The 23,569-nt window shown below is 35.0% G+C and overlaps 2 protein-coding genes across 13 annotated transcripts in view; both read left to right on the top strand.

Annotated features, from left to right (window-relative positions):
• Positions 1-18,952, top strand: part of ZNF280D (zinc finger protein 280D) — a 51,880-nt gene extending 32,928 nt beyond the window's left edge. For 6 of the 11 annotated variants that reach the window (XM_080551733.1, XM_080551728.1, XM_080551732.1 and 3 more), the window contains one exon: positions 13,865-15,648. In XM_080551733.1, coding sequence (XP_080407859.1) covers positions 13,865-14,501 — 637 coding nt within the window. In that variant the 3' untranslated portion in view covers positions 14,502-15,648. Of the gene's footprint in view, positions 1-1,925; positions 2,024-8,896; positions 8,953-13,864 lie in introns of those variants that run through there. The other 5 variants (XM_080551727.1, XM_080551729.1, XR_013938171.1 and 2 more) reach the window with 4 other exon arrangements.
• LOC308176248 (uncharacterized protein) overlaps positions 17,221-23,569 on the top strand; it is a 26,514-nt gene continuing 20,165 nt past the window's right edge. For both annotated transcript variants that reach the window (XM_080551763.1, XM_080551764.1), the window contains exons 1-4: positions 17,221-17,316; positions 19,297-19,343; positions 19,597-19,691; positions 22,623-22,766. The gene's annotated coding sequence lies outside the window, so the exon portion shown is untranslated. The remainder of the gene's footprint in view (positions 17,317-19,296; positions 19,344-19,596; positions 19,692-22,622; positions 22,767-23,569) is intronic.

Here is a 23,569-nt window from a genome sequence, read left to right as displayed (position 1 = left end):
CAGATTTAACAACAAGGTGTCATTGACTCCATATAGCCTATAGGAGGCTATCTCTAAAAGGGATTAGAGATTCTCATGCATGAGGACTTTTCCAACAAAGAGAATTTCTTATGCCTCTGAGCATAAATCAACCTTCAGTAAGTGTTGCAAATATCCCCAGTAAGTTATATCTGATCTAAGGAAAGATGTCCCTGCCCATGGCAGGGAGGTTGTACTAGATGACTCTTTAGGTCCCTTCCAAACTAAACCATTCTATGATTTCATAACTGTACATTAAATATTTTCTTTCTTATTTTCCATAAAGTGGCCAGTAAGAGGAGATACTGGAATACTCTCTCATCTGATCCAAACATAGAAATGTTTTCTTCAGTTATGAGTAATAGTAGAGCAAAATCTATGCTGCAAACTTCAAATCTCTATTAGTAACTGCTTAACATGTGATGTAGTTGAATAAAAATGATGTTCTGATGGAATGAATAATAGAAATTATTTAAAAGAATAGATGTTCTGGGAAAAATGGACAGGAAAAGGAAGTTAATTTAGGAAACCATTCCAAAAAGCCATTTAAGAAAAAAATGAAACTTCTGATTTTGGAGCACTAAATATTGAAATCGGGCAAAACACTGGGAAGAGTCATTTAAGAGGGTGGGCTATAATCCCCTGATTAATCCGGGGTGGCTTGTGTTCTTAAACAGTTTGGATTTGGGTTAAACTCAAACAAAGGAAACATAAGAAGTGTTGAGCTGTGATACAACCTTAGTTTTTTCTACTTGGAGCTGTCAACAGGTATTTGGAATTAATATATGCTGGACTACGTGTAAGGGAAGATTATAGGTGTATTGAATGGTGGGGAAAGAGGTACGTTTGTGGCAAGCTGTCAGTACTGCACGAGGACCTTACTCTCTTGAAAATACAGTAGAAGTGTCGTGAAAATATTTTAAGGATGTTAAATATGTGAAGTATATTAATATAACATTAGGCAGAAACAGGTGGGTGAGCGCCAAAGGAAGAGATTTGAAGTAGAGTTGAAAATATGTACAGGTTTGTTTCTGCAAGCTGTGTTAGTGTGTTAGATTAGGGTAGATGCAGATAGCTATTGTTTTTGAGAGCTCTGATGTCGCTGTAAGATTAGTTAATGGTTCTACATGAGGTGATATAATCTGTGGTTTTTAAAACTGACATGTTGATAGACGTTAATCTCAGGAGATCTTGTCCTTTTCCGTGTAAGTCTCTGATACTTTGGACAAGAATGTATCATTGCTGAACCTAAAAGCATGAGCATATCTCTGTAGCAGATTTTTATATTCATTATTTGCAGTACAGAGTAAACACAGAAATAAATGTTCATGGTGCTCTGCATTTAGCTTCGGAAGAGGAACCTGTAAACAGTGCTCATAACGTTTGCCATGTATTTTCTCAGTGATCTATGAATGTTTCTTCCCATTCCTTGACCTATACTTTGATGAGCTGTAACTTGTTTATGGGACTCTGCAGAATAACCATCATTGGACACGATAACACGCATAGTACATTCTTGGAAGCTTTTGAATCTTCTCTTGCATCTTTCAGACCTTGATATCTTCTGTGATGTATAAGACTATCAGTATGTGTTGTAAAACTCATCTCTATTGCTAATGACCAAACATGTTCTACAAGCTCTGTTTAGTGTTGATGACACCTGTCTTTGGACCAGAGTCCTGTCATTAGTAGTACAGATAACCTAGCTGGAGATGTTCCAGCAGGATTTTCTTTTTAAATTGTTACTCTACATAAGTTGTCTTGCTTTGTTGTTTAGTGATCTACCTTGTGCTGAGGGAATAAGTCTTAATAACTATGCGAGCGCTCTTCTTTCTTTTCTCAACTCTCTGCTTTGCGCAACATTAACATATTTTTAAATGAACTGACAGTAGACATTTTTGTTGCAGGGGAGTTGAAAGTGAGCAGGTATCCTATACTGCCTTGGCTCACTGATACATCATTGTGGAGCAGCAAATTGAACCCAGTCGAGCTTGGGATTATTTTGGTATGTAAGCGAACAAGCATCTGGCCAGACCTTTTCTTTTTTCTTCATGCATTGAAGCTGTGGTATTTTTCTTTTTCTTTTTTCCTTTTTTTTTTTTTTTTTTTTTTATACGTCTTTTAGGCAGCAGGTCTGGTCCTTTCTCCCAGTACTGTAGTCTGGCAAAGGCTCTTCTGTGTTGTTACTTTCTGCTTTGCAGCATTAACTTACAGCTTTTGGGGGCAATACTCCTTGGAAAAGAGGCTTACCAGTGGTTTCCTGTATGTGATGTAGTATTCCTTTGCTGCTCATTGTCTCCTCAAGTCTGTCAGTATCATCCAAAGCTAGAGTAGTGTATAAATGAGGATGTATACCTGCTAGCACCAAAGCCCATTTTGTTCTGAACTTGATCTTAGATTTTTAAAGTAAAGGGATTTGTCATTCTCTTTGGGTATTCACTAAAACATACAAGTCCTGATCTGTTTAATATTCAAATAAGTTGCATTTTGTCTGCCAATGACTTTGCCATATACAGTAGTAAATATGCTTTCTATCACACATAACTGCATAAACTGAATCTTGGCCAAAGGAATTTATTAGCTTTACTCTAGTGGCTAAACTTCTTTTTGCTCCTAAATGGTGTCGGAGGAAAGCATGCGATGGAAGCAGATATATTTATTGAGGGTGGAGCAGCCACAGTTCATTCACACCTTGTTCTTTTGGTATCATCTCTCATCTTCAAGGATGCTCTACTCAAGCTGCTAAGACATCTGCTGATTTTGATTTCACTGCTTCTGACTTCATCTGTAGTTGCAGATAATCTGTGGCAAGTTTATCCATCAACAAGTTGTCTGAATATATGATGAGCTTTCATTTTGTCATGATGAACGTCTAACATTCCTACAGATTTAACCTTGTGCTTATAGTGGATTTATTTCTTGTTTGAATCTCTAATTTAGTGACTTCCAGGGAACTTAGCAGATAATCTTACTCTGACATCAGTCATTGTTACTACCTCCTAGTTATAAGAGATTTCTGATGAACACAAGTTGGTCTTGATTTGCAGCACTTTCTTTTTCTGCATAATCAAACTCCACAAGATTAATCTGTTTTGACTGATATTTTTGTCCTCTTCACTTTTCGTACAGAAACAACAACAGTTTTGGAGATAGTGAGCTTCTGCAGCCACTGTGTTATTGCTAGTAACAGCAAAGATCTCATCATCAGTTTGTCTTTTATGCATACGTTGTGATTAAGCATCTGCACAGTCAATCAGTACTCCTAAGTCTTGTTCTTTTTGCTGCTTTTTCTTTTTATTCTGACAGAAGATATGTTCTGTCTTGCATGCTGTTGTTCAATTTCAACCATCAGTTACATAGCACAAGTTTTTCTTGCAGGACTTGTTTCTGTTTTGTCACAATAGCATTCAAAAAAGCATAGTGGGATCATGTTTTCATTGTGAACGTGCTGTTGTAACTCAGAGGAAGTTAAATCTGTGATATTACACTTTCATTCAGGTTTTTGTCAGCAACCAAAACAGGAGTGTGACTACAGATTTTTGTGGCTTTCAGAAATGTTCTCTAGGAATTTCCTGCAAATTACAGAAGATTGGTACTCTGTTTTGAAGTTTATGTATATTGTTTTTATAAGCAATTTATGTTTATAATCCTTGTGTGTAGTTGAGCTGGGTGGCTGGAAGGTACCATGAGCCACTTAGATAACACAAAGTTGTTAGCTCCAGCTGGGGCTACTGCTTTCCTAGGAAAAGTTCGTTTTGGTTAGGAATGGACAGGACGGGTATGTTTGGTGAATGATTCGAGCTGGTTTTTCAGTACTGCTTACCCAAAAGAGCTGCAGGAACAGCTGTGTGACTGTAGGAAAACATGACAGATCACTGGGAAGGCAGTGGTTCATGATTTGAGCTCTGTATGTGCACGAATATAAACACATTTTATTATGTGAAGTCAGGCAAAGCTATGAGACTACATGAATTTCAGAAATAAGGACAATACCCTTATCTATGTTTGGATTATGCATCTTACAGTCTGCTTTTTTCAATGACTCTAAATTTCTTCCATTAGCCCAAGGTGATTCCTTGTATATCAAACAAAGTTTCAGATCAACCTGACTTTAGATTTAAAGCATCTAAAGGAATGTTCTTAATTACCTGTCTTTTATTCTGTAGTCAAAGCCTGAACCTCTTTGGTTTTGTGGCCATTACTTCCTATTAACTATCTCAGTCAAGCTGAAATTTTGTCCTCAGCTGCTACATCTTGGGGGAATTTTTATCTGAGGGATTGATAATCAGGAGTCACTTTTCATTGTTCTTAAATTGAAGTTTATTTCTATGTACGATAAAGAATCTTTGGGGAGTTGTAGAGAGGTTTCAAAATTGCTCAAAATTGTGGACCAACAGTCTGTATTTACCAGAGATAGTCACAGACTTTGTTTTACTTTCATAAGGTTCTTTCCAGAAGTACGGCAGCTCCAGATATGTAAGAAAGTACATTGCCTTTGTTGCTTTTTGAGAACTACGGGAGATGGAACTCTTCAGAAACCGAACTGTTAGGCCCCAAACATTTAAGATTTCTTGTAAAAGTGTTAGGGACATCACAGGATGTTAGTCTTCTGTGGTTCAGTATCCACTTATGAAACTTGTTAATTACAAATTAGAAGGAACTAAATTCTAAAACTTATTCCCAAACAGAAGTAAGGTTGAGAATATGTATCAGTAATCCAAGGTGAACCATATTAACAAAGATGTAGTTATCACAAAATGTTATAAACTTTGTTGACTTTGAAAACAGTGTAAACTATCCAGTTTAAATGTGTTTTCTAAGCTATAGAAAGATAGCCACAGAAGTCTATCATAATTTGATCATGTAAACTATTTTTTATAATATATTTACAACAATGTATGGTTATTGGATTCAGTTCATGCCTGTTTATTTTGGTGGCAAAACTTAATTTACTCATACAACAAGAACAAATACTTCTCTTGCCTAGCAAAGCTGTGGAAGCCCATCCCTGGAGGTGTTCAAGACCAGGTTGGACGAGGCCCTGGGCAACCTGGTTTAGTGGGTGACATCCCTGTCCATGGCAGGGGGATGGAACTAAATGGCCTTTAAGGTCCTTTCCAACCCAAGCTGTTCTGTTATTCTATGAACAGCATGTCCCATAGTGTCTGATTTCTTTGCATTTAAATTGTTCTTCCTTTTCAGAAGTGAATAGTGTTTGTTTTTAGACAAATTACAGTTTCCAATCTACTTGTTTAAATTCTTGCACAGAAATCATTAAAGCAGTAAAGCTAAGTTAAATATCTGGTGTTGCACGATCTTTTACCAGTATTGCTAGTCATGACTCAGAGCATTTCAAGTCTCTGACCCAATAAATGTGTTATTTGATTTACCCTGATCATTGTTCTTACTGGTAATTAGATGAACATTGTTACAGTGCTAAAATAGCAGTTATTGTAAAACAGACTTTTTTCCTAGTTATTTTTGCCATCGTTTATTGCAAATTAAGATGTAAATATTTGTTCATACCACAGTCCAAGTTGTTGCTTACCTGCTAGACCTTTAATGTTAATTGAAAGCGTACATGGTGTGCTGAAAGTGTGTGTTAAATTTGTTAAAGGGTCCGCTTTTAGCACTGCTTTTTCTTGGATTAATGTAGCAAAATAGATGTGGTACCTAATATTAGTATACGTTTTTCATAAAATTTGAGTTGATAAAGGTGTTTCTTCTGTCAAGCATGTTGTACTTTGCAGACAGCCGTTAACACTCAGTGAGGTCATGAATAATTTAATTTATGATTTATAACATTATGTAAATATAACAGAGGCAGCACCATACTGCAGCAGTGTTTGCCTTTAATGCAGCAATAATGAAGATGATACAGGCATTGCCAATTTTGAGGGGGTTGTTTTTTATAGGAAACATTTGAAAGGTTAGATTTTATACTAGAAGTGATGGCTTAACAAGGTTTTGTAGGAGACATACATCTTGCTATCTCTGCAGCAGCATTTACTTATATAAACACAGAAAATCAATTTTAGTGATGTTGTGATAAGTTGTTTAATTAATGTGGTTTTAGAAGTCAATAGAATTAAATAATTAATAGCTCATCTAATATATGGACTGTACCCGTGAAGGTATTTTGAAGGAAGCATCTCCTCCAAGTTGCAGTTGGAGGTCAGTTGCAATGTTTTTCAGTTGCCCTGTAAGTAAACTACAACTTTGTTCTGGGCAGTTGGGTTGTGGTAGATGTTTAATAAATAAATAAATAATCTGGCTCAGAGTGTAGCTTTATACACTTCTTAAAGACTACGCTTCAATAAATTTATCACTTCGGGTCTTAAATCTTCAATTGTTGTTTAAAAGGCCTTTATGGTAAGGAGGAGGTTATTCCTCACATAAAATAGCAGTAAATTCTACCATAAAAGTACCAGTAACTTTCTTAAGACTGATGATATTCATGAGGTGATGCAACTGGAACAGGTTATGTGAAACAAATTTATCTTATAATTTTTGTATAGCCAATAATAATACATTCTGAAATCTTGAAACGCTCTTCTGGAGCTCTGAAGTACGTTTAAGCTCAAAATGAAGTATAAGCTTTGTAAACTGATTTCAGATTACCAAGTTGCTTTCATACTGTAAGCATCTTCATCCGTTTTATCTGTGTTTTAACCATACACTATTGAAGACATTGAATCTTAATTCATTATCCACTAGGTTAAAGACCAAAATCTCCGTTCTAGAGAGAGAAGCTAAGTTGGAAGTAATGTCTTTTCTTTTCTCCACACAGTCTAAACAATATTTCTGAACTTCATAACTAGTTTGAAGATGCAAGACAGTTCTAACTATACATACACTACTATTTCATGGAGTTCCGAAGATATGCGTAGTGCAAAGAGCTAGCTTTCTTTGTTTTACCACAAAAAGGTATCGCAGTGGTGGAGGGACGTCTTTATTATGTCTGCCACACAACGATTTCAAAATTTTAGTCAGTCCAATTCGGTTGATTTGTATGCCAGATTCCAGTGAAGGAATGGCTTAGTTGCCTTATGTATGTATCTTCAGTGAACCCAGAAATTGATCTGAAATATAACCTGAGAAATGTGTAAATGTTGATTCTGAACTGTAACTTTTTGACTTTTTTATTTGCATTTCTTTATAGAGGAAAATCTCTGGAAATGTCTCTTTAGGCCTGAATTACTTTCCTTCTAGCCATGTGTACAAATTTCCTCATGCTTTCGGCCTAACAGAAAGCTAGATGATCTCACAGTATATACACGACTTTTTGCAAAAATATCATCTTTGGATTTAGATTTTACAGAACTTTCTTGTGTAACAAGTTGTCTTTTGTGTTGGCTTTCTAAAAGGACAATTTGTTATGGAAATTCCATCCAGATAGAGAGTGAGAGAAGTCCTCAGACCTAGTAAAGAGTTCTCTTGTAATGTTGCTTGTGTATGCTCTAAAGTGGAAGAGGTTTGTATCAGAGTTTTGTATCAGAAGCAAAGATTATGTAGCAGTGTGATAAGCCTGTCCATCTTTATTCAGTGCTGTTAAGCAAAAAGATTGTGAAACAAAAATAGTAGCATCATTTCTGTCCATAGATTTCATTACCACTTTAGATGTGTTTTGCCTTTACTTTCCATCTTTCATACTTTTGCATCACATACAAAGTTTGGAATGCATTTCCTGCAAGCTCAATGAGAACCACATGTTTATGAAATTTGTATTTTTTTTTCCACAAAATTATGTTCCATAATTTTGGTTTTCATTAAAAAATACAACAAAAAAGGATGAAAAAAAGGCATGGAAAACCATCATAGTCCCTATGGTTGGAGAAGATGGAGAGTACAGACAAAACAGGCGTTTTGGTGTTAGCTCTCAGGTTGGACATGAAGTCTGAACCAGGACCTCTCAGAAAGGTGAGCTGCCTTTCACTGGGGAACTTCTGGTTATTTTTTTCCAAGATCCCATGGAGTGCTTGCTATTTTGATGCATGCAGGTGCTTGACATTTTATTCATCAACCTTGTCAGGATCTGCCAGTAACTGCATTAACTACGTTCGTCATTTTTTCCTCTGTCATGTGGAGTCAGCTGAAGTGCAGTGTACACCCTGCCCTGTGGGAATAGGTAGCAGGAGGTAAAAGAACAAGCAGGGTGCTGAAGAACCAAAAATATAAATTGATGATTCAGGTTGTTTAGAGTATAGTGTATAAAATTCAGAGAGCTAAGCCAAGAAATTTTCCTTTCCTCAGAGTTCCTTGGGCAGAGCAGAGGACGATGGTGTGTAGAGAAGGAGGTTCTGTAGTAGGCCAGCTAGAGCAATACAGATCAATAATCTCCAAAATGTAGGGAAGAGCATGGAGGGTACAATAATTTAAAGTTGAAAAGTGTTTCTTAGTATGGATCATATGAGTTTTGTAGGACAGAAATGTAACAAAGTATGACAGAAGTGTTGTAAAGGGTATTTTAGAAGACAGAATAACTTTAACATACAACTTCAGAATATTAGCTGAATAATTTGTCTTCACTGAAATAAAATACACCATCTCTGTGGGGAGAAATATACTAATAATATATAAAACTAATTATGCGTTTTTTAAATACTTAAGAGGTTATATACAGTAACCTCTTATTGTAAAACCAGAATTCACTGAGTAGTCAAATAGTTAGACAAAAAAATAAACAACTTAATTTTGTCGATCAAGTATTTTTATTATATATTATATTTTATACATATTTTTATTATATATTCTATATTTAAGTATTTTTAATACCTAGCAGATGTATGAGAAGGTTGGTGTGAATTCGTTTCTACAACTTCATTGTAATCAATTGGTCATGGATGTAAAATAAAAGAAATATCATTAATTATTACAGAAAATTTCAAGACCTAGTTTATCTGAAGGAAAAACAGAAACACCAACATTTAAAAGGTAAATATAATGATCAGCTACATCTTGAAATTCAAGTACACAAAATAACACATGCTGTGTTATTTCTCAGGTAATTGGGTGAAAGTATTTTAATTGATATTTTCATAATGTATATTTTCTGCAATAAAAATTTTTGAACGTCAGTCATAATGTATTTACGCAACAAGGCACATAGAATTTAGGTTCTAAATGTCAAAATGTGTTCTTAGTAATGCTTGAACTGCAAATTAGTCAAAATTCATAAAACAATAATAAATTGTATCGAGTGTTAGAAGAAGCATTTTGTGTAGTACTGAGTACGAATTAACAGTATTTCCTGGAAAACAGAAAGCAATTTTAACGTACAGCCTGACATGTTAGTTCATGGGGATTCATTCAGTGTCATGACCCGTGTCGTTTGTAGAAAGCACACTCAACAAAATTATTAGCTTTAATTTGTTGGGTAACTGTACCAATTACTGATCTATGTAAAATAATTGAAATTGTGGATTTTTAATGTCAGTCTGGGAAAATAACTGAGATCTAATACATTGCTTTGGGCATGCAGTGCAGGCAGACTTATACATCATGTAATCAATCTAAATTACTACTTCAGGTCCTGTGGCCTGAAATCTCCTCTGCCAATTAGTAGTCTTTCACAATTGTTGATGCAAATTTAACCTTGAAAAGCATAGTCAAAACACGACTACAGTTATTTTTTATAGGTGCACTTAGAGTGTTTTAAAAATAAAAGGGAAAACTGTCTGCTTTCAGAGTCTCTGTAGGTTACTTCGCTTTTTAGAAAGGGTTTGTTTTGTTTTGTTTTTTTCTTTATTATAGTCTCATGCAGTGTGGCAAATCATTTGAAATTTTACTTTCATTTAAAATGCATACTGAAGAATTGAGGCTAAAATGGTTCAGGTATTAGAACCTAACTTCATCTTTAAGCTACAGATCGGTCAACAGTCATTGTAATTCTAATTGAATATTATGTGCTACATTCTCCTATCCTTGTATTTAAGTAGATAAAAGTCATTTTAATTTATAAGCCTGTTCTGTGTTTCCTGCTAAAACTATTCATTTGATACGTTCGTTGATTTCTATGACCTCTAAGACGGACATCTAGAGTATTGTAGCTCTAGCACCAGAGGTATTCAGTCCTCAAACACTTTTTTAAAATTTTTAAGCCAACATAGCTATGTTGATATTAACAAGTAATTAGTCCTGTAGGAGCAGATGAGTAGATCAAAGCAGTTGGTTCAGTCAAGGAATTTGCCTCAGAACCATGCTGTTGTTTCATACCAAAATGTTAATGTAAATGTAACCACAGTACTGATTTTGTTACCTCTTAAGTACAGCCCACAGACTGAGGGTCTGCATGCAACTACCGTGTATGCAGATGTGTGTCACTTCATACTTCTGTTCTGAAGTTGTATGATTTTCTTTATTACAATATTTTTTCCAGAATGTTTTTAAAAACTTAATATAAAAAAATACTAATGATCTAAATAACATTAAGTGAATATGCGTAGCAAATTGCAGCAAAAAACTTCAAGCTTAGTAGGATTTCAAAACAAAACACACACATATGCAGAGCTGAACTTCCCTCAGACTCACTTGGCCCCCAGATCTTACATTTTCTATATAATGAGAAAAAAATAAAAAAAATCCTCTTAATTTCTAGCCATCTCTAGCTTGGTGTGTGTGCGCGTTTTCACTTAGTAGATTCATCTCTTGTTCTCAAAGCTGTTTCTTCCACTAGTCCCTTGAAGTAGTCTTATTCTAAAGCCAGGCTTCATACAGGCAATACACCAGCTAGTTCCTGAGTATAGCCCAGATTTGATATTCTGTAGCCGTGGTTGATGTCATGCTTTAGAAACTTCAGTTCACTGATTTATTAAAGAACAGTCAGATTTTGTATTCTAACCACCGAAATTCTTGTTTCTGTATACTGTATACAGTTTCTATATACAGTTGTTGTTTTTACATTTTCCAGGTATTCTTGATCTCTGAAATTCTAGTGTTTTTACACTGTATCTGCTGTTTGCATGTAGAGTAGAGCGTTTCATTCAAATATTAGTTAGAAGGCTGTTCTTTTTCAGCTACTAACGGAATGTTCTCTTGAAATCCCATATGATTTATTTTTTTTTATTGCGGGTTTTAGTGCATCACAGCTGCTGAGTTTTGCTTATTCATCAGCAGTTCTCAGCAGAGAGAAATTATTTCATTGAAGAACTGGTCAATCTAAATGAGCTTACTGATGTGTCTAGCAATAAAATATCACTGTTTTCTGGATATTTGTTTCCGTGATGGTTATTGCTGTGCAAAAATTTGTTCAATTGGTTTTTATACTCTGTTTTATTGGTAAGAGACAGCTTTTTTTTTCTACATGAGAAATAAATATATAAAGATTTTTCTTCCTCCCATTCCCCCACCTCCCATGCTTCACCAAAAATGAGTTACAGTGAGAAGACTTCATTTGGTCAAAGCTGGGGGTTTGATTACTAGAAGGTGAGGGAGTTTGTGATGGGTTCCCTTGAGATGTTAAGGGAGGTTTGTCCTTCTAAGGAGTTTCTCGGTGTGAAATGTGTGTGTACATACATGTAATCCATATAGGATTCACAGTGTGGAAACACTGTTGTGTGTGCTGATGAGGTATTAGTCATCCCTTTATTTAAACCCATATTTTTTGCATACCTGTGTTCAAAACTGGGCAGGTAAAGCGTAATATTGTGCTTGTTAACTCTGCATCTACTCCTTGCCCTCAGGATGCTCACTGAAAAGTAGTAGCTAAAGTAGCTCATGTATATACACTTCCATAAACAGTTGACTGGATTTTCATATGAATGCATTTCTAAATATTTACTAGAATTTAAGGCTCTGTATAGCTAAGTGTTTTTCTGGAACAGGTACGGTAATTAGGAATAGGTGAAGTAAGGCTAATTATGTTAGCCATGGCTGTTGTGTGGTTCTGAGTTGTGATTCCTGTGCTAGAACCTAGTTTTGTGTTTTCTCTCAGATACTACACTTTTTCCACTTTTTCTAGGAGTTTAGGAGGGAGGACAAGAATTTGGATAGAAAAGTCATCTATTGGCAATTGTTGTGTATTGTTTTAGTACAATAAATGAAAAAAAACACGCCTCTGTCTGGCAGTGGTAGCAAATATGTAATTGCAAATTGTAATTTAATAAAGGTTGACCTGTCCCTTGAGCTAATTCCTTGTTATGAATGAAAAACTGGTGAAACAGGGTGAAAATTATTATTTTGACTACTTCAGTGGCCAGTGAGATTTCACAATTCAACAGTATTTCTGTAGTCACTTATCCCTGCTCAAAATATTCCTGTGTCATAAATTCTAAGTAGGAAGTAGAATATTTCTGAATTATCCCCCTTAAGTGAAAGTAAAGCTTGAAAACAGACTTACGAATGTTTGCAGCATATAGCACCTGGACCAGACTAACCATTTTCTATGCAGCTCAGCATCACTTGGCATATAGGTGAATCACATGAATTGTTTTAACTTCCTACATCACTAGGAAAACATGGTTAGACTTCTCAGCGTGAAAATATAGTGTAAAAACTTAATAACGGGTAGTTGGTTATTCCTTGTAAAAGTCTTTGAACTGTCTATTGCTTATCCAGTGTTAAAGGTGGGTTTAGTCAGAAGTGATTTCAAATCATGTTTAAAACCATGTGAAGAAATAAAGTACGAATGATTTTTTGATTAATAAGGTACTTGATGATACTATCTGTTGCCTCTCTTATCTGTGTGTCACTGTTTTCAAGTTTCAGACTATTTTCAAGTTTCAGATTCAAAAGTTAAACTGGGAGATGTACTTGCCCCTAATTTCACTTCCTATGTAGAATTTATATCTGAAATCAAACTCATTCTTTCATCTCCCCTCCAATCCTTCTCTGTTTTGTTTGTGTATTTTTTGTCTATCAACATCACTATTTAAGGTAATTAGAGCTACTTCTCATTCAGAAAAAAAAATTGAATGGGTTTAGAATGATGTTTTTACCAAACTTGAATCTTCACAGCAAAAATAGAGCTCCTCATGGAAATAATGAGAGAAGCCAGTGGTTCCTATAACAAATAAAAAGAAATATCAGAAAGTAGAATTTAGGATTTTGACTCTTATAATATAAACACATAAGCAAATTGTGTATAGCATGTGACTAGATGTTTTTATGGGTAGAGGTGGCATCTGAAATATACAGTTCGGTCTCTTTGGAGAATTTTATTCTCCCCCCTCCCTAATAACCCTAGAGAACTGCATGTGGCTTTATTGAGATAATGCAAGACTTAAACTGCAGCTACTTTGTATAAAAGTTCATACACTGTGTTTTAGATCTTATTATACAATAAGATTCTCTTTCTTACTTGTATGAGTCAGTACTATTCCTTCCTATTTTTAATCAACATGCAGTTTTACTCTGAAAAATAGTCCTCACAGATTTACTTTAATGAATTCTCAAATTTCTAGCTGCTCCACTAAATTTTAGATTTAAATTAATGTTGATTTCCAACTATTCTTTTTTCTCCTGACTGCCATTAGTACTGCAGAGTTAATTTGGCAACATAAACGTGTGAACTGGCTTCTTTTATTTGTACATCATCAACAGAAATTCCCAAATAGCTGTATCGACATCTGCATCAAAGAGGAACTTAATGGTGTATTTTGAAAAGTTCTACATTGTAGGAAGGGAACAACTTAACCTTCATTTCTGGAGATGAAATGCAAGAATTGAAGAGTACTAAGGCTGAGTTTGTAAATGGTTAAGAAAAATGGACTTGTTAAATTCAGCCCATCTTGCTATGAAAATACCAAATAGGAAATCTGCAATACCACTCTGAGTGTCACTTTGCAGAGCACAGCCATGCGTTGTTTTATTTTAGCTGTTATAAAAATAACATGTTTTGTTTTTTCAGCAAACAAGAGCATGAGTCTTCAGAGGAAACAAAAGAATGCAATAGAAATCAAACTAAAAATGTTGCATCGGTTGAAAAGAATGAAGAAAACTCACCGTTCTCAGATACAAAAAATGTTCCCAATTTGGAACTCCATGACAATAGCTCCAAGAATTCTTTGCATGAGAAAGGAGCATGTTGTGATTCAGATAGTAACAAACAATTAGTAGACAAAGAACAAAAATGTATTCATGGTGAAAGTGAGTTGAAAACTTGCCAAAGTTCAGATGATGGTGTCTTGACTGACCAGACTAAAGTACAAAACTTGGATGAAACTACACTTTCAGCAATGAACGCAAAGGACTTAAAACTAACGTTGGGTGAAGATGTTAGTTTTGAGCAGTTCTTGAGAAAAAGAAATGAACCTGAATCCGTTAGTTCAGACATTAGTGAACAAGGCAGTATTCATTTGGAGCCTTTGACTCCATCAGAGGTGCTAGAGCATGAAGCGACTGAAATTCTTCAGAAAGGTAACGTTGCACCTTCATCAAAGAAAGCTGAACGACCCTCTGAACGAACAGACGAGGCTTCTAAAGAAAGCAGTCCCAACAGAATGGATACAACTGTGAACAAGACAGATGAAAATGAAACAAGCTGAAATTGTGTTCATTTTATTGTTTATTATAAATAATGGTAGGAACACCATGGACCATTCCTGACAAGTGTGCTCATGGTTGCTCGTAGGGTTTTTTTGAGAGAGAGAAAGAGGCACAGCAGGGAAACTTTGCATATGAAGGTAGCATGTACATGTATGTACAACTAGATTAACTAAGTTTATGAAAGGTAACACATTTCAATTTGTCTGCCTGTCTCTTTTGTGTGGTATATCTTAATAAACCAACATTTGAAAGGAGGAATAAATTCTATTTTTTTAATCTCACATAAAGTGATTTGCTAGTCAAGAAAAGATTTTTAAAAATCCTTAAGTGAAATGGTGGAATTTAGTGTGAATTCAGTTCTGATGCTGAAGTGGAGCACACTTGTAGCAATGGTTGTTGGTCTACTGATAAATTGGGTAAACATAAACCTTTGGATTTGGTGTCACATTCCTGTCTGTAAAAGCATGTAAACAGAATTATATGAATCTATGCACCTCTGTACAGGTGTAATCCTGCCAGACTGTAAGCTTACCTTAATAAACTTTCAGTGAAAGTGGAAATATTATGACAAAATATATATATTTGTGGGGTTTTCAATGTGCAGGCTGTGCAGAAATAACCGAGCATAATTGTATAAAGTAGGACATACTGCTGAAAGTACTGTAGCTGTTAGGCTTTTACCATTGTTTTAAATATTCTTAGTAGTAGACCCATAGGAATGGTCTGTAAGTCAAACCAAAGTATGGTTTAATGTAAAAATTGTTTTAAGCAGAAAGAAGGAAAACCCCAAACTGGAAATACCAGCTGGCATAAGTTCTGCCATTTTGCAGCTGCTAAATACTAACTGTTACAAAAAGGACACGAGAGCATAGGAATGTACAGTTCGATTTCAGGACTTTTTGTAGTCTGTTATGTACAGAAAGATAGCTGCTGGTTTTGGGTTGTTTTTTTTCTTTATAGCTAGCAGCTAGGTATAGGAATGCAAATGACTAACAGTAGCTTGCTCTTAGGACTACATTGCTCCATTTGAAACATTCAGAATGTGCTTTTGACTTAGTTTTATTTCTAATGAATGTTAAATGTTTTGAACAGCTGTTAAAGCACTGCTGTAAATTATTACTTTTTGAGTAAATATTTGCAACAAAATTTTGTCTTTGTGAATAATTTTATTGCTCAGCTTGAAACTTTGGGCATAGTCTTCCCACCTTTTTAAAAAAAGATTTATTAGCAGATTCCAGAAATTATTTTATTTCAAAATTCTGAATTTGACACATAAGTGATTTTTTGAAATAAGCAAGTGCCTATGCATAAGCGTATTTTTGTAGCCGTATATTGTGGTTAGATGCGCCAACTTTTCCAGATTATATAAAGATATTTTTCTGGGCCATCAACATGCTACTGAAGTCTGCTCTGTCCTTTTAGGTTAACGAGACTTAGCTGCTAAGTGGGTCTAATTAGCAACAGTATTAAAATTTAGAGACCATTCAGCTCATTGTTGGAACTTCTGAATAAACCACACCTCAAAAATGGCTTCAAACTCTTAAAAAGCTATATGAATCAGATGTTAAAGTGCTTCTTAATTTTCATCCATGCAGGTTTAGAAGCCTTTTAGAAAGAAAAGTGTAATGGCTTACATAGTCACAGCTCTCCAAGATCTGCTGCTTTAAGAGCTCCAAATAAGAAACAAGTGAAAAAGCTGAGAACAATAAGTTGCAGTATTCTTCTGATCTTTAAAAGTTGTAGTGAATTTTTTAATTTGAGGTAGTATGAACAGGTCTAGTGTCTTCATGCTTGTAGGCATGAGGGATTATAAAACACAGCATTCCAAAAAGGGTATTGCAGAGTTCTAAACCAGCTGTAGAACTTGGTGCATATGTTACTGAAGGAGTTCCTGTGTTTATATAAACCAAGAGAAACCTGTACTATTTTTAATATGAATATTAATTTTTACATGCCAGTTAATTATTTTGAATAACAATCTGATATGTGGTGTTGGAAAACATTAACTTAAGGTGGAGCCAGTTGTATGGTACTTGCTCGTAATGTCCTCACATTTGTCTTTTATTATGCAATTAAATTTTTAAAATGTTTACCATTTTAATAATACAAATGTGGATGAAAAATGTATAGTTTGAAAGCTACTGTTGAGAAAGTTTGGAAAATCAAAAATTTATAAACCTGAGTATTTGACAAAAATATATATGTATTCTCAGATATTTAATATGTAAACCCTTATTTATTTCAATCCATGTAGAGAATCCATATCCCTTAAAACAGTAATGTTAGGCCATAAACTCACAAATGAAATATCACCCACATATGAAGTACCAGCGCTTCCAAAGGAAGAGGTGAGAGAGAACTAGGTTGTTCTAGCAAGACCATGGGATAACTTTAAATAGGCCAATAAAATGTATCATGAAAGCAGTGGCATGTTATTTTGTGAAGGAGAAAATCTAAGAATCCATTGCAGTTTTCCTATCTGAAGTAATTTGTTTGCTGTTTGAACGCTGCAGGAGGTTGCATAATGATGAAAATTACACTGTCGTGTATTCAGTGGGTTTCCTAGAGCTAAGTTAAATTGGTGCTTTTGACTGATGTCACTCCAGAAGATCAATTAACACTGACTGCATTCTGAGCTATTTGAATGTAATCGGTGCACATAATTCAATTTTTTGTTTTCTGAGTGATGTAAAAGTTTTTTTTTGTTTTGTTTTGTTTCCCATCCAGCCGTTGGCAGTTATTCTGTGCCACCATTCTCTTTGAATTTAGAAAGACGTTTTATCTGAAGTTTGCCTTAACAAAAAATAACTTAAGGTTAGTTCTTGGTATCCATACTAGAATCACTGTTTCCCTTCTGAAGACATTTACAATATGTGCTTGAATAACAACTTCACCTTTGTTTATATAACTTTGTATTTTTAAGGAAGTCACATGCCACACGTGTTCTTTATTTGCATTTAATGGAAAGCTGTTGTAATTAATAGAATATGCTCAGTGATGATACAGTCACTTGGCAGTTCCTCAAGTATGGCAAATGCCTCAGTTTGTCTCGTGCAGTTTGTGAAAGAAACTTTGGCTTACCTAGGATTCAGTTCTTTCATAGAATGCATGAATAAACCCAGGAAAATAATCAGATTGAATCATAGTTCATAGTGAGTTCCAAGAATAGGCCGATGTATTTCAAATTGCCATTTTAAGCAAAACCTAGCAGAAGCAAAACATCAAGAACATTTTTATAACTAAGGTATGTCCATTTTTACTTATTGGAAATGGAGAGAGAAGAAACACTGGGCAATAGGTGTTAAGTCACGTTCTCTGGTGCTTTAGTGACAGAAGGCATTAGAAACTGAAGGGCTGAGTTAAGAATCCCGAGTAACACTTTTTATTCTGCAAAACCTTACATAAAAAACAAAAACCAACCAAAAAAAAAAAACTCAAAGCTTTTCTGCAAGTGTAAGCATTGTTATTTATATGCTAGCATGTAGAAAGCAATGAATTATTTTTTTAATGCTCTAAGGTATACTAATATTCCACCAAAGACTGTGGCCATACACTGTCACAGTAAAGTTTTGTAAGAGACTGTTCAGAAATTTGTGTAGAGCAGATTTTATACCTGATTGTTCTCTTCTTGTTCTCATTAGTGTTTTATTTTTGAGGCTTGTGAGCTGAGCTTATTTTGTGTAGTTGCACCCTGTATTTTTGATGTATGCTTAATATAATATGCCTCTAATAAAAAATTTGGTAAGTATGTTTTATGATTACTCGAATGATTTTTGCTTTTAATAAAACTTTTTCTCTAATTTTAATGTAGCTCAAAGGAAAGGTGGTGGTGAAGCCCAGCACGTTATCTCCTTTGAGCATTAAGTATCTAAGTATAATTTTGACTATGTATTATTTCTGTTAGTTCACTGCTTTATAAAAATGAAAATATGTTGACTGGTATTTCATATTAGTTTACAGAGGTTGCGCAGAGTTTCATGCTGTATTCTTTTAGGTTTTGGATCACTGTTCTAGCTTTAAAACACTCGATTGAAATTTTGTATTTAGTCATTTTATTGATCCAAGCTAAGCGTGTGAAATTGTTGTTTTCTTCTGTACTGCACCAGATACATATTAATAAAAAAGAAAAAGGAGCAGGGGGAGAAGAAAATGTGGGAAATACTTAGCTGTGAAACACTTCTTTTTGAGGGAGATTAATGTAGTTGTTATGCCCGCAAGGCATTATAAAGTGTATTTATGGATGTAAAAATGAGCTGGTTTTGTTGAAGTTTATTTACTGTTTGAACCGTTATTTCAGAGAGGCTGAGGTTTTTATGACAACCACAAGAATAACTGTGATGTTGATCTGTGTATCTGCATTTAAAGTGGGGGATTTTTTTTTTAGAATGACCATTGCTGAACAAATGCCTTGTCTTTTGAAGTTAATGTAAATAAACCTAGGGTTTTTTAATTTTAGTTCACTAAATTCTCAATATTAAGCATTTAATTTAAAAGAGCTGTTTTCTTTGGAACAAAAGCTTTGGTGAATGGGATAGCATACACTGGTATCTTTATAAAGGAGATTGTCTTGTCATACTGATGATGCAGCAGCCTTGGAAAATGTGGCTTTCATTCCTCAGTCAATATGTTTTATGTCTATTTATTCTTAAGCATGGAGTACAATTTTTCTGGGATATCTAAGAAATACATTGCATTTCACCTAAATATCATTTAGATGGCTTCTTTCTGCCTGTCACAATCCTTTGTATCTTGGAATGTATCTTTCTTGATGGTTGATGTATAAACAACTTTTAGGTTTTTGGATGGAGATGGAAAGCAACAGATGCAGAAGAGAAGCCAAAGTAAGTTCCAAATTTTAATCATGAGTGTGTTACATGCAGGACAGGTGGTTTAACCTGCTTTATCTGATAAAGTGAAGTTTTTTTTACTGTTCCTAAAATTGTAGCTTGGGGAAGTAGTGAGGTTGACTTGAATGGCTCTCAAAGATAGCAAAAAAACTTGAGATATGCATATCAGATCAGAGTTCACAAAAGGATCCTGATGTGGGGAAGCTTTTCTTGTAGTTGTGTGACTGTCCTCTCTTTTCTTTCCCAGATAACACACTGGATTCCCTCAGTTGTCCTAGAGGAGACAAGTGCTTTTATGATCTTCCTTGATGGAACCAAAAAGAAGCTGTTAGCATGTGGCATGTATGCAGTTTTATATTAATATATTAAGAAGTGACTTAACATTAAGATGTGAATAGTAGCGTTTTATTCATCTTTGCTACATAATGAAGTTCTGCCAATTCTTCCTAAGAGTGTCCTAGCACTAATGCTTAGTATAAACATCCGTTAAACTATAGCTTGCAACTTTTTTGTGACCTTTCTCTGAAATAGCAAGCTAATAAGTACCCCAGCAGTGAAGTATCAAGGCAGACTGCCATCCTCTGTTTTAAGGCTGATAATCACTTACCTTTTCTTGAGGTTTACCTATGAAATTTCTCCGGGTTTGCTTCAATGCACTGAACCTGTATTGTTTATATACCTGCTTGGCACTTAGTATTGACTCAATTTAAAGCAGTAAGATAAAATTCTTAAAGCAGAACATACTTTTTAATATCCTAAAACTTCTGTCTATTCCACAAAAGAAATCCATTTACCACCGGGCTCCTCAGAAGGCAATCTTGTTGATGAAAAGGAAAATTGAAGTACAACCTATATTTAAAATACAGCAAACATACCTTTTTTTTTTTTTTTTCCCCAGCAGACATTATGCAAGTTACTTGTGGATGGGAATGTGTAATAATCCACTCTGCCCAGATCTCTTCTTCTCAGCTTTATTCAGTGTAATGCTTTCCCTTTGCAGCTGTTTATCTTTGCATATTTAAAATACTAGTGAGAGTGTAGTGCTGGTATCAAACCAGATGTAACAATTGTCTTTAAATATCAGAAGCAAGGTTTTCATCAGAGGTGTTTGAAAGATGAGCCTGGAAGTAAAATTAAAACTTTTAATAGATATTAACAACAATGGACTGAGTACAGCATAAATTTAAAATAAATATTGCAGTCAGAATTTTGTCATCATTCCACTTTTATTTTATCCGTGGCTGTTTCATAAGTGATTTCTTTGCCCTTCCTGTAGATGTTAAGACCTTCCTGGTTTCTCCCCTAGCTGGTGCCTGTTTGTGCTCTTCACCTGCCTTCTCTCTCAAACTGTGGAACTGATGGACATAATAGAATTCAAAATAATTATTTCCAGCTTGTACTTCGTGGTTTGTTGCTTCAGTTTCACAGCCCCAAGAAGGGCTGTGTACCTTAAAGCTTATCTTTCTCTTAGAGCCACAGATACAGTTGAGGTGAAAAAGATGATTCTCTTCCCTTCTAAGCCTGCATCTTGACACACTTTGGACTATTATACTGTGGGAAACCACAGCCTAAAAAATAAAGCTTTTGGAGTAGTCTGTAGGGGATTGTATACAAATTTCTATTGTGACAAGGGAAAGCATTGCCAGAAGAGGAATAAGCACAGTGAGCTTTCAGTATACCAAACAGCTGCAAGTAATGAAGCTATTGGGTCTGTGAGACTGTCTGCTTATTATGGCTGCGTCTCCAGAGACATTATTAGTTTCAATCAACTGCTGTCACTAAAGGAGGAAGCCTTTTTTTGAGTAAGACCTATACATCTTTCAGTGTAGTCTTTAAAGGTCATAATACAACTTCCATTATTTGCATGCATGTAATATGTTTTTAGATGTATGCAAATTCAATATATTTGGTTTATCCAAGCAAGCGTGTTGCAATATCCTATTGTAATTACAGAACATTCATTTTAAATATGGATTCTGAATTCAAATGTTATTTGCATAGGATTTTGTTAAATAAAAACTAGTCTGCCACTCAGGAAGGTACTAATCACTCATACTTTAGTTTTTATTTACTTTATAAATGAAATGTTATTACTAAATAAATCTGGGACAGAATGGAGGGACTCAAAATGAATCCCAGTAGTATAAGTAATTAGAAGATTTCAGCTTGAAAGGAAACTCAGAAAAAGCTGAACTTGGTGGAGGGTAAGTGGTGGTGGCATAGGAAGTCAAGTGAAGTCTTAACCACACTGAACTGTTACTGCATTCCCACAAGTTTGCCTTGTACACACACACACGCACATCTTGTTTATGTGCAACCACATTGCAAATATAATTGGGTTTTATTTTCCCTGATGTAGATGGAGAGTTAAAAAAAAAAAAACACAAACACAACAACTTATTTTTGATCATGTTAAAAAGAGGGTAGAGTTCAGCAACAATCCTTACACTCTTGAGCACAAACTTATCTGAACAGATTGTTGTACTGTTGCCACTATACTTGATTTAGAGGATTCTGCTAATCAAAGTATGCTCTTGGCCAGGTGAGCTACCCATTGGAGGGAAATAGGATTTCATCTTCTCTCTCCATATAATAAGTTGTGTGATCAATCAGGTTGTGCTAGTGAGGTGGGGGCTACCTAAGGGCTCTGGGAAACATTGTTCCTCTCCAAGACACCTTTGCTCTCAAAACATTTGCTAGACTTGTGTATTTCCACCACGCTAAAGCTGGCCCTTCCTAGCATAGTTGTCTATAGACACTTTTATATATATGGGAAAGATTATTGTTGAAATTAAACCAAAACAGAGTTCTGCATGAAAGGGGACACCTTTCTTTTTCCTGACTGTGAGTTAGCACTGAGTGATTTAACTGCACTAGGGAACTATGGCTTAGCAGTGTTTTAACATGCTGTGACCTCCAACTGCCACTTGTATTTTGGCTGTAATAAAAATATATTTTTTGTCTTCTCACATCATATGTGGTTTAGATTAATGCATTCATTATTTGATGTGTTTACACACTCTTTACAAATGCATTGGTTCTTTCCGTAATAACAAAATACATTGTTTGAGAGAGCTTACAATCCACTTAAACTGTGAGTTTCTTGATTGCATCTCTTTTATATCATTTTGTATGTGACCTTCAACTCTGTAAAATAAACTGAAAAAATGCTTTAAAAGTTGTTCTACTGCTTATCCAAATGAGAGTGGGTAAAATATATCCACCCTAAACTTCTGTCTCACTACAATAACAGGTATATCCTCTTATTTGTAGGCGGTGCTAAAGCTGGTAGGAATTCTGCTGAAGATAATCTCCAGAGAATGTACAAATCAGCAAATGAAGAGTGTCATCGGTTTGTCTAGATGCATCATTGCAATAAAAGATCAATAAGAAGCAGCAGCAAACAGGAACTTTACTGTGAGTGGAGCAAAAAATGTACAAGCAAAATGTTTCTGCTTTTAGTTAATGAGAGTAGAGGACTCTGTAAAGAAACGTTAGATTCTGTTCAGCTTCAGACCAAACTGTCTGTTATCTGTGGCCTCACAGCAGAAAAAAATTTGACATGACTGTAATCTGATATTCTTGAATATAAGGTACACCAATTAGGTAAAGGTCAATAATTTACAAGGTCACTCATTCTGAACTCGGCTAATTCCTGTCCATCAAGCTAAATACATTTCACTGCCAAATCTTGTTCCAGGTAGGTGAAAAGTGCTTCTTACACCTCAACCACTATTGTATGTATCTTTTATTTAATCTGCTGAAAAAATAAGCACAGAGTAGAAAACCTTTGTTTGCTGGAGTCAGTCAATAATGTCTTTTTATTTGTGCAGCGCTTCAAATTTTGAGGATGCTGTAAAAAGCAGTTTAACTATCCTGGTCTTCATTCTCCTAGCATAGAAAATGGACTTACTCTACTACATTGTTTACTGAACCATATCTTTATTTTTTTGCCATCAATTTGTGTATATTTTAGTTGTGCATAGTGAAGTTAGTAAAGCTAGGTATAAAACCAAGGAGACTTAGAAAGAAGAAATAGTTCTATGTATTTATAGACCTAATACTCACCAATTTCATGGCACCTCTCTTATAACCCTAAACTTTTGAATACTGTGCCAAATCAGTTCCAAGATCAGGAACATACTGAGCCTCACTGGGGGAAGAATTGTCTTTATTTTGGTGACAACTAGAATACCAGAGAACCAAAATCAAAAATGCAG

The sequence above is a fragment of the Anser brachyrhynchus genome (assembly GCF_964034855.1).
Source record: "Anser brachyrhynchus genome assembly, chromosome: 11".
In the NCBI taxonomy this organism is placed as follows: domain Eukaryota; kingdom Metazoa; phylum Chordata; class Aves; order Anseriformes; family Anatidae; genus Anser; species Anser brachyrhynchus.
This window is presented reverse-complemented; position numbering and strand designations above follow the sequence as displayed.